We start from the raw sequence: 12,077 nt of genomic DNA, 5'->3' as shown, positions 1-12,077 counted from the left end.
ATCAGACAGCAAGCCTGGATTAAAGGGACTGGTCATCTGCAGTGATATCCAGCAGTGACAGAGGCTGTCATAGATGAGGGGGAGATGGACATAAAGACATAAAAGATGCTTGGCTTAGTTTATATTTATTTATTTTCTATTTTTCACACTTACACATGGTATATAAAAGTCTTATCCAAAAGTATTTCCTATATGGTTTGTGGCAGCTATACTACTATAGAAACGTAGGGACATGAGTAATCACAGGGCAGAAATTACTGTTATTTACCCACTGCTGTCACAGCTCTCCATAATTACACAGGTTGACCCAGCTTTTTGACAATGATAGGAAAAAAGCAGTTTTTGTAGAAATTTTGTCAGCCTCTCAACAAAGAAGCATGGCAATAAAATTACTGCAGCTAAAAATTGGCAAAGCAATCTTTTTTTTTTTTCAGCTCTGTCAAGAAGTTACTGTTGGAAGAATACTCAAAGACACAAAGTCCTCTAGGCCTAGATTTTAGCTTTATCTTAGAGTATGGCCACCACCTAGCTATGCACCAATTCACTGTGCTGTTCAAAATGGGAAACAACTAAAGCAAAAATGGCTTGCAAGGGGAGTGGGATAGGAAGAAGGAAAAAAGGTCGCCCACAAAACACCATAAAAGTTCTGCTCTGTACTAAAGGGAAATTAGCAGGAGGGGCTGGCGGGGGGGGGACACTAGTGTTCCTACAAGGGATCAAGGAGGAGGAAAAGGGCTCAGAATGGTTAGAAACCAAAACTAAACCAGAACTGCAGACTCCCTGCTCCCGGGCGGCTGCGACTTTGCCTACGCTCTCCAGCACGACATCCCCAGGGAAGAGCGGCGGTCCCACAGCTCCCCCTCGCAGCCTTCGTTTCAGGCTTTGGCACACAGGGCTCCTCCTGAGCCTAGCGCACACAGCGGATCTTCCCCTGCCCTTCATCACCTTCCGTCCGGTGCTACTCCATGCTGTCACCAAGTTTTACTACATCAAATATTACAGCCAAAATCATAAATTCCAAAAATGGAAAAATTGTATTTCTGCAGCCATGAGTGCTATAATTAAGAAATTCCAGACACTTCTCTCCATCTGAACCAAGTAGAGGAAAGGATATTTTCTTTTGTACTTTTTTTAAAAGTTCATCAGACCTCTTCTAGCAGCAGAGAGCATTAGCCTACAAGTGGCACTTTAAAAATAAGTTTGGTGGGATGCAGTGAGGAATACTACTACGAGTCTTGAAACCAGTCCCCGAAGTTCACTGCTTTCAGTGCAGTTTTTGTTGAATACAACCAATTTTGCTTTGAAATACTGAGTTTTGCATCCTGAGTTCATAGAATGATCAAATGTTATTTAACATTACTCAAACTTTTTTAAGATCTTTTAAGAAGTATCAGACCAGATGTATGGCAGGATAAGTGAACATACTTCCACTGTACACTAGCTGAAGACTATGTACATACTGTATAGTGGATACAGCCAAATCAACTTACTTTCACATGTGTGAAAGCATCAGCATATGAAACACACTGCACACTGTAATTATTAGCTATTGAAAACTACAGATTCTATGAGATAATCTTCCATGGCCCGTTTCATTCATCAACTTTTTAAACTTAAGATAGAAGTATACTCCTGCTGTGATGAAAGACACCACAGCTTGCTCTTTAAAAAACAAATTAACAAACAAAACCGTAAGTGTATTTCCATACCACTAAGATTGAGATTTTATAAAAATACAGACCATGAAAAGACAGACAAATCCTGTACCTGCAAATTTCTGAGGCCTTTCAGTTGCATGTTCAGTCCTTGCTCTCAGTAACATGCCATGTCAAGGTCCTTGATCACAGCTACTGTTCCCAAGCAGTGGTCACCTCCCGGGCCGCAACAGGACGGTACGGAAGGGAAGCTGCTTTGCCCGCTCCATACCATATCTTTAGAAAATCAGCCATACCCTACTGTCATTATAGGCAGTGAGTAGCCCTCTCTCTAAGATAGTGTCTTGTACAGTGTAAAGTTTATTATGAAGAAAGAAATATTCCTCCAGCTGGTATAACACACATGATTTAGCCCCACATTGGCTTTCCCCTTACTTCCTCAATTCCTTCCATCCACCTCCTTTAAACAGAAAAGGTGTGCAAGTCCTCCAGTATATGACAGCACTTTCTAGGGTTTCCAAGTTTACAAATTGTAAGGTTCTTAATAGTCATTATTTAGGTCTGAATTTCTTAACTAATATTCCATTTTCTACTATGGAAGAATTTAATCCAAGAAGGATTAAACTCACTCTCGCCATGAACCTGTTTTTAAAGTTGAGATAAAATTAATACAGTTTTGACGCTCAGCCCATGTTCTTTCAAACTTGAGGCAGCTAAACCTCATGCATGCTTCAAAAGAGCCCAATATCATTTGTAATACAGTCTTGATCATCCTTTGAGATTTCAGAAGTGCTCTTGGTTCCATGGCTTATGTAAGTTTGGAACGTATAAAGTGTAAATATATAGAAAATGGAAAAGAGTAACAAGCTAACTGTTATGTAACTGACAATGAATTTGAGAGTAACAGATTTATTTCTGACTCTTGCAATCCTTTAAGGACAACTTCTTTACAGCCAGATTCTGCTATCTTTACTTATACGGAACATATGTCAGGCTATGATTTTGTCATTGCTACAGTAAAACTACATGCTGTACAAATAACTAATTCAAGGCATTGGGGGGGGGGGGGGAAACAACTCTTAATGGAAAGTGATTATCTTTTGAAATAACTTCCAACGTGGATGATTACTGGAAAAATAATAAAGTGCCCCTTTTCACTATGCTACCATTGATACACAGCATTACATGAAATATATCTTTTGAAAAAAGAGACAAAAGATTTAAACAAGGCAGAGAAAGAGGAAGGTTGGAGAGACTTACAAACAAATAAAAAACCAAACCCACAGTACCACTATTAATTCTAATTATAACCACACATGGCTTGACACCAAGTACTGTCCTAGGCTGACCAGACATACACAGGATGCTATACTATGGCTGCTATATACTTTCTACAGGCCGTATTAGCAGTCATGGAAAATCAATTTCAATACAAATGTAATTTGTTAAAAGCACAGTGAAAATCATTATGCTGGGTCACATTGTCAGCAGTTTGCACAGAAGCAGATGTTGTCCAAAGATGCAGAAGTCTTCAGCAAAACAGAAGAATCTTGGTCTTAAAAAGCATCAGTGATATTTTCGGTCTTTCAGTACAGTTACATGTGAATGATCATGTCGTACAATTTACCTCTCTTGTTTCTCAGCACTTCTGTCCCCTGCAGCTTATTGCAGCTGCAGTAAGAGGCTTTATAGAAACTTCTAAGCCTCAGAGTAGAGTGAAGGTTCCCACAGTGATGGAGAAAAAGCAACATCTTTGAAATAGTTCCTTGGAAGTCCTAAAATATTTTATCTCAGGCTCACCACACATAGACATAAAATGAAGAAAAAGAAGCTGAGTTTATCTGGTTTTGGCAATGTCAATATCATTTTTAAGCAAGCCACACACACACACACACACACACACACACACACACACACAAAAAAAGAATCAGCAACAAGCTGACTGAAAAAGCATGATACAAATTAAGGATCAATTTCACAATAAATGCAACTCAAATGGTAAGTCTTCACAAGATCCTGTTGCAAACACATTTAACACTTTGAATATACGTATTTGCTCTGCACTTGCAGTTCCATTACTACAGCCGATCAGCTTACCCCATTCCATGGGGTAAATCTGGGGACTAAAACAGCCATCAGTTACAAACTATGTTTTCCCTTTCATTTGATCCCATAATCTTCACCGACTGTTCTGAAACCTATTGGCAATGGTGTGCTTTACCCTACACGTAGTTCCACAGTAAATCCATATACTCTTCTTCAAATACTCTGCAGTTTCACTGTAATGGTATTGATGCAACTGAAATATGCATTACCAGCATAAATATAGGAAGTGGTATACCCAACATGAGATTCAATAGTTACTGAGAATTTGCTGCACTTGAAAATGTTTCCACCACTTTGTCTCTTCAAACCATTAGTGTATACACTAATAACTAAAGTTGTCTAAGAAGAAAAATTGAAGTGCTTAAAGTTGTTCAAACCATCTACATTAAAGTAATGTCTGGCATTTAAAAACTAACACCACAGCATGTTGGATTATTCCAGCTAAAATGTTTATTTGAAAGATTTCACACAACAGATCTTATTTGTTCCTAAAGCAGAAAAAAACCCCACAATGGAACTAAGAAGCCTACACTACTGCTATGGACAAGGTGCACTGCATCTGTTCCCCCGTGAAATAGTGTCTTGCAGTCACTGCGCCTACTGTCTGTCCACTACATGGTAGAACATCAGATTGGCTTGTGTTCAGATTTGACCAAGGGACAGCAACAGCAGCAAATGTTAACCCTTATAGCCATTTTGAAATAAATGCAAAAGGACATCCCTTATTAAAAAGGCATCCATGTCTTTCTTGTGAGCTAAGGATTAGATGTTACTGCACCCTTGAAGCCTAGTTTCATCACATATATGCATATAAACACATTTCTGAAGACCAGACTCCTGTACCAGTGCATGAGATTGCAAATTTATTAGACTGGCTGCAAAGAAGAAAGTTCTAGTCTTGCATTAGGATGACTTTTCATCATCATCTCTTTCTCCCTCTCCTCCCTCCCCCTTCTTTTTTAAAGACTTGCTGATACAGTACACATGTTCCATAGGTAAAAAACCAAAAAAGGTAAGATACGATAAATCACAAGGAATTTGATCTCTGTCATTACTTTTCAGAGCCCCAGTAAAAGTGAACAGCTGGTATCTTATAAAATATGATTTCCAGGCAGCCTATCTTTGTACCAACACACATAACCAATTAACCCCCCAACAACAACACCCACCCACCCCTTCCTCCACCTTTGCTGTTCTTTAATAGTAGACCTAAAACACAGAACAGGAATGAAATATATGACTTAACTTCGATCTGCAGTTGGAATTTACCCAAAAAGAAATGAGAAAAGAATTGGCCATCGTGGAGATGGCACTACCATAGGTTTTCATTATATATTCATTATACTCCATTATATAGACGGACTAATAGGCAAGTAATTTTCAAACAACGCAGAAGAAGTTATCTACTGTTCAAAAACAGATCTCTGAAGAGCTCCAGTTACTCGCAGTGCTTACAATCATCATAACTTCGAGAAGGTCTATTAAAATTGAATGTTATGACAGTGAGCAAAATTAACCCACTATATCAGACCTGTCAAAAAGCATTTTATTCAGCTTCATCATCAAAAAAAAAAAAAAAAAAAAAAACACCAAAAAACCTCTATACAATTTTGTTCTGTTCCTTTTTGAAGCCCAAGGACAAACCTTCAGCTAAACAATTACGACTTAAGTAATTGCAGAACAAATGGATTCTTTCTTCCTATTTCACTTGCTGTAGAAAATCTATAAAGATCTCTTTGTTCAGAAGTTACCTAAAAACATTTCTTCAACATCACAGACTTAAATGCAAAAACGTCTTAGATGGGAAGCATTCGAAGTCTTACAGAAGCCCAGTGCAAAGTATTTATGACATGTCTAGACTTTGTGTCAGATACAGCGTCTTTTGCTTAAAAGACTTCAGGCATAAACTGCAGGTACAAGGACAGATTGCATAAGCTATCACATGCTCGCTGCAACTGTGTGAACGTTATTGGATTTTGAGAAGCCACCGTGATGAATAATTTAAGAGCTAATAAAATATTCAATTTTACTGATACATCGGTTTCATTTTAAAATAAAAAAATACGAATAAAGACGAGACCAGCTCTAAAAGTTAATGAAATTAGCCGTCACTCATTAGGGTAGCAGTTGATCTACCGAGCTTCGGGGAGATGCAGCCAGGACTAAGAGAGGTCTTTAACCCCGAGGGATTTTTTCCCCCGTATGACACGGCGGGACGCGAGCAGCCCCCGCACAGCGGCCCCGCTTGCGGGCTCCTGGCTCCCGGAGGGCGGAGAGGCTCCTTCCTGCGGCCGCGCCGCGGGGACCCCGCGGGGGTTCCGCGCGTGGGCTGCCAGCGCGCCGACGGACGGACGGACAGACAGACACGGTCCCGGCCCCGCCGCCCCCGCCGCAGCCCCGCGCTCAGCGGCCCCGCCGCCGCCTCACGGCGTTAAGACCGTGCCGAGACGAGACCTTGCAACTTTTTTTTAAGGCTAGGAGAGCAAATCCCTCTGTAATAACGCCGGGTGAGGCACGGCTTTTAAATAAGAATAAAGAGCGCAACTCGAAGAGCTCCGAAGTTGTTTTTTCCCGGAGTGGCGGGGGGGGAAGGGGGGGGGCGCGGAATGCAGAAGGCTGTATTCACGTTTTAGGTGAAGACTGCCCTAGTTAGAGGGAGGCAGAAAAGGGGAGACTGACAGAGCTGTTCCTTACCACAGCCATACTAAAGCCCCTGGCTGTGTTCGCAAACTGTTCCGCGCTCTGCTGGACCTTGGGCGCCGACCCAACAGCCTCCCGACCGGCGGGAGGACCGGGCGGGGAGAGGCGGCCAGCTCTGCGGGTATTACTAAACCCTCCAGCCGCTCGTCTGGATCACATCTAAGCTCTCACGGCGTTTCTTCCCCACTCATTAAGCGCAGTTTCCAAACAGCACATGCCCGAGGACGGCTCTTTCTTTCGCCTCAGGATTTTTCACATGTGGAGGCAAGTGCGGTTTTTCGGGGGGAGAGAAGCAAGCCCGCGCGGGACGCGCCGCCGCCCGCCGCCAGCCCCCGCCCCGGCCCCGCCGCCCCCGGCAGCCCCCCGCCCCGGCCGCTCACCTCGGGCGCGGCGCGGCGCCGCCAGGCCCCCGCAGAGCACCAGCCAGGCCAGCACCGCGCGGCTCATGGTCCTCCCGGGAGGCGGGCGGCGGCGATGCCTCCGCGCGGCGCGCAGCGGCCAAGCGCCCCTCCGCGGGCTGCCTCCGCCCTCGGCCCGCGCGGCTCCTCCCTAGCGGCGGCGGCGGAGGGGCCGGTATCCCGGAACAGGGCGGCACGGCGCGCCGAGCAGGGGCCGCCGCCGCGCCTCCACCATGGCCGGGCCGCTGCCGCCGGGCGCCGCGCAGCTCCGCGCACCGGCTCCGCGCCGCGCCGACACCAGCCGCTCTGCGCGCCCCGAAGTGGCTCCGGCTGCGGGAGGGGGCGGGGCCGCGCCAGGGGGCGGGGCCGGGCGGCCACACCCTGCGCCCCCCCGCCCCCCCGGCCGGTGCCCTGCGGGGTCGGGGGCGGCGGGGGCGGGGGCAGCGCGGCTGCTGCGGGGCCTTTCGCCCTCAAAGTTTTGTTGTGCGGCTGTGGCAGGCTGCGCCGTGCTCCGGCGCACCTGCCCCTTCCCCGCCGCTTTTGAACACGCGGGTACCCCAGGAACTTGCAAGATCCCGCTGCCAGGGGTGCCCCGCAAATCTCAGTACTAGCCTTCCCAGCGCTGGGGGCTGGGGAGGTAGGCGCCACCCCGTCTGCTAGAGCAAGGAAACCCAAGCAAGAACTGAGATTACAGAAGCAGCCGAGGCGGAAGAGAGAAATGTCCTGTGTCTGGAACACTGCTCCCTCAAAAATAAAATAAAGTAAAATCTACCCATGTGTATACACATGTAAGAGTGACATAAGCACTAATTGTGCAGTAGGAGTGAAAAGGATCTTCTGGTATTTTATTTGCATCCCCTCTGCATGCCCTCATAGTATATATATTAAAAAAAAATCCCGTATTAACATTATATCGGATGTTAATGTAACCGCTGAGTGATAAGAACACATTACATGCTGTTAAAAAGCTTTTCTGTAGAGACAACCCGAATCTGTGACCAGGCTTTGTTGCATGACAACAAGGACAGACATCACAGATTTAAGAATGGAAATGACCTGTTAAGTCCTCTAGTCTGTTGCCTACCAATTCACTACAGTCTTCAACATTTCATTTTATAAGCTTTTTGTCTACCACTAAATGCCTGTAAGTACCAGGGTGACAGCCCTTCCCTAAAGCTCTAATTTTACTTCTGAGCTTGCAATTAAACACATTTTTCTTTGACATTTTAAAGATTTCAGTTTTAACATATTGCATTGTCAGGAGAGAATTAAAAGCATCAGGCTTTTTGTATTGCTTAAACTACGCAATTCTGAGAAATAATGTACCTTTATACAGTACGCCCAGAATCCCAGAGCACTTTATACTGCATGGAGCACTTGCTTCAGCCACCACACCAAAGTGCAAGCCTCTCTGGTGGGATGCAGCCACTGTGTAGTGGTGCAGAGCAAAAATTAAACAGCAGCTTAGGACAAATAGACAAAAAGAAATCTCCTCTGCTGTAAGGAAACTCGCAGTAGGAGAGAAGCATGGGCTTGGGCCCAGCGTATCTAGCTGGATATACAGTAGCTGGGAGAATTCACCAAAACTTTACTATGCCTTCGCTGCTAAGCCTGTTAGCTTAGTTTATCCAGCAGCAGTTATGCAGGCTACAGCCGTGCCTTCGCTTTGCTGCACTAGCACACTCCGCGATTACATCACTACTCCCACAGCAACTTGGATTTTACCCCTCAGCCTCCATGCCAGAGATTTCCCGGAAGAACTGCTATCTGAGAAGAAAATACTTCTTTCTGGAGGGTTGCTTTACTATCAATACAGAGATAGCAGGAATTCAGGAAGCCTTTACAAAGCTTCTGATATTAATGCATCATTTCCCAACAACAGTGCTAATTTTACTGCTTATCTTTTAGTTTACAACTAAGGATCCAGCTGTCATAATTACAAGGCAAGCTGCACTTCAGCTGCTGTGGCAGCCCAGCATGCCTGCACCCCCATGTGGCAGGCTTGCCTTTTTTTATTTTCCTTGAGAGAATAATCCCGTAATGCAGCCCCTTTATTTCCCCAATTAGGATAAATCTGAAGGGCCTAACTACGTTTGGTACTCGGAAGCCTTTTTCCACCGAGATCCTATGACTAGCAGCTGATTAAAGTGACACAGAAATAGCTTCTTCAAAGCAAGGCATTGTTTATTCAGCCAAAAGGAATGAAATGACAAAAGCCTTTCATGTTTGGTTCCTACCTAAGATGCGATGCTTTTGTGTTTTCGTACTGTGAGTAACCTTACCCAGGAAAGGCTTTCCCTCTCCCCACCCAAGAGCATCAGGCTGCTCCTGCAGCATGCTTCGTGCCGCTTTTGCTGGGCTCCTCTCCAAATGCCGCTTCCCCTGGCTCGCTCGCCCATGTTTCGGGAAGGACCCGAGCCGAGGGAGGGTCCTGCTGGAGGTCCCCTTCACCCAGCGCCTCCGTCCTAGCGGGAGAGCCTTGCTCAGCGCAGGGCAAGGCGATACCCTGCCCAACTCGGGGCTGCGAGAGCAGCTCCAAGCTGCAGAGCCTGCTCTCCTCCCAGCTCAAGCACAGCAACTATTCATAGCAACATCTTCATAGTACCGATTTTCTAGTATTTGTCAGCCAAACCTTTTTACAGCACTAGCAAAAGTTATATCCAAGACTCCTATTGTATCCTGTTGTACGGGCCTGCGATTCCTCTGCAAGGCCTTGGCAGCGCTAGCGCTGTCGCCGGAGGCCGTAAATGCGGCTGTTGGGGCTGCAGCATGGCACAGCACTCCCACCCGGTCTCCTTCTTTGTCCTCTCTTTGAAAATGGTGGATTTTGCTGTTTGTCATATGCCATCTTTCTTGCAGCAACCACCTCACTTGACTGTGGGAAACCTGCCTTCTGACTCTACCACCACTTATGAGCATTATAGGTATGCAAGTCTATTTTCTTACAGAACACCCCAGGACCCAAGACATCTTGAAGGTCCTCCCTCCCGTATTTGCTTAGGCATCTGAAAATCCTCCGTGACTGTCCAGCAGCGTAGGCGCTCAGCTGGATCGTGGGCGAGGTGGGAGTGGAGTGCGAGACCCTCTGCGGCTGGAGCCAACATCCTTGCGTGGGGAAGCAGAAGGGCACGTCACGTCACACCACCCCTTCTGGTGTGGGATCACTAAGGGGGGAACCCTCATGTAGCTCCTTGTAACCCACTGATGATATTTCGCACTTTTTCCTATATATTTTAATATTCATTATATATTAATTTTTTATATGTTTTAATATTTATATGGAATGCAAGATCCCCCCTTGTGTCATGGTGCACTTCCTGCTCTAGGATTCACTGTCAAAAACATGAAAGGCGTTAGAAGTGCCAGATATTAATACCCTATCCATCCTGTCTCCCTTTTTTTTTCCGTCCATTGCTTTAAGATAGGAAATGAAGACCTCTTTACATTTTCCAAATTGTTTCCGCATTTCAGGATAATTTTCTCCTGGATTTTAATTAGCTACACTCTAATACCGAAATATTTATTTTATATGCCATGTATACTGTTTACTGATCACTCAGTCAAGAAATCTTTTGCATCTAATTTATTTAACATCCTCCTCCTAGACAATGAGCACAGTTTAACCCGAGCTTGTGCCTAGCATAACCTGGGGACCGGTCCTGCAGCAGCTGTCCAGGCGCACAGTGCCCACGCTCTGGCTAAGGATCCCTGCTGGCCTTCTGGAGTGGAAGTGGGTAGAGAAGAGAGACAAAACAACTGCTGCCTTCCAAATGGTAAACACAACTTTGCCAGCTTCCTTGGAGACAGGCAAGCGCTATTCCACAGCCAGTAATTTCCCCATTGTTTCCTTCGCCTGCTCTTTATTGGTACCTTATTTTTCCTTTTCCTCAGTCTTATTTCCTGTCCTACCTCAAATGCTCGAATTAACCCCTTAAAGTCATGCAGCACGACATCAAAGGGAAAAGCTGATAGCCATTACGAATGGAGGCAGCAGTTTGCCACACTGACCTTGGATAAAAAGCCACCAACAAAGCCACAACAACAAATAATTGTAGTGCACAAGAGGAACTCATTTTTAGTATAAGAATCTTAATAATGCTTAAAAGGACATAAGCTTTAATACTTGTTACACAAAAGGGGAACCAAATAACTCCCTCATGCAGTGCAGTAATAACAAAAGCTTATCTTTACCACTGGTCAACCTCTTGCCAATTTTAGAAGTCAGCCAGTAAAGACAAATGTAACCTGTGAATTACCCTATAACACCTTAGGGTATCTTGGATACCAGCTTTGCTTAAGAGATTAGCTTTATCCCAGACTCCCATTAAAGCACTGGCCAGATTTGAGCCTTCTTAAAGTGAGAGGTCAGACAGCTCCAAGTCCAAGGTGTGCAGATGCAGATTATGTTGCTACCTCCATTAAAATTAAGGCTATAAAAAGGCCACTGCTGCACTCAAGCAGTATTTCTTTCCACAATGTTTTCTAATATCGTGTATTTTGTTCATCAGGGATTTGTCATACACCATCACCATAAGTGGCTACTCTGATTCTGTAAGTCATCATCATATATTTGCCTCAGAGGAAAGAAGAATATGTACTATCTCTATCACCACCATAGGAATACTGCCAAATTCTCGTTTTGGTTGGCACTGCCTCTGCAAAAGCAAATTGTTCATTCTTTTATCTCTTCTCAAATAAAGTCTGATCCTCCATTCCTTGAACATACAAGGTTTCCAGTTAAGTCAACAAGATTTTTTTGTTGGGTAAAGCATGGAAGATCCTTCTTTCCTCAAACCTTTATGGTTCAAGAGAAGCATCATATAATGCTGCATCAGAGGGAAATGAGAGAAGTGGCTGTGGGATGCAGGAAAACACTCAAACTCAATATAAAAACAAACAAAAAAACCCCCAGTACTTTTTCTTTCCGCCTCCTATACCATGGATTTTATCTCTCTGACTATTTACAGAAAGGAGGAAACAACAACAACAAAAATCAGTGCTGTAAGTGTTTTGGATTCTCTTTCTTTTATCGTGGAAATGAGCTTTCACTGTCTGCGGAGGACAGATATCTAAGAACGTCATTCAGTGGCTAAATGTCTGAGTGCATTTAAAAACAAACTCTTTGCCATCCATAATATGAATATGTAAAATGTAGAATAACATAAGGAGAAGAACAGAGGAGAAGGATGCACAGACTGAAGGTGTGAGAGTAACCTCT

The 12,077-nt window shown here is 44.6% G+C and overlaps 1 protein-coding gene across 2 annotated transcripts in view; it reads right to left on the bottom strand.

Annotated features, from left to right (window-relative positions):
* The window catches only part of LOC135324426 (EGF-like repeat and discoidin I-like domain-containing protein 3), a 262,585-nt gene extending 255,390 nt beyond the window's left edge, over positions 1-7,195 (bottom strand). The window contains exon 1 of one of the 2 annotated variants that reach the window (XM_064500716.1): positions 6,842-7,195. In XM_064500716.1, the coding sequence (XP_064356786.1) occupies positions 6,842-6,908 (67 nt within the window). In that variant the 5' untranslated portion in view covers positions 6,909-7,195. The remainder of the gene's footprint in view (positions 1-6,841) is intronic. The other variant, XM_064500717.1, reaches the window with a different exon arrangement.
* Between the last annotated feature and the right edge of the window lie 4,882 nt (positions 7,196-12,077).

The sequence above is a fragment of the Dromaius novaehollandiae genome, chromosome W (genome assembly GCF_036370855.1).
Source record: "Dromaius novaehollandiae isolate bDroNov1 chromosome W, bDroNov1.hap1, whole genome shotgun sequence".
Classification (NCBI taxonomy): Eukaryota; Metazoa; Chordata; class Aves; order Casuariiformes; family Dromaiidae; genus Dromaius; species Dromaius novaehollandiae.
Note: the sequence above shows the minus strand (reverse complement) of the source record. Positions and strands in the feature narration are given on the sequence as shown.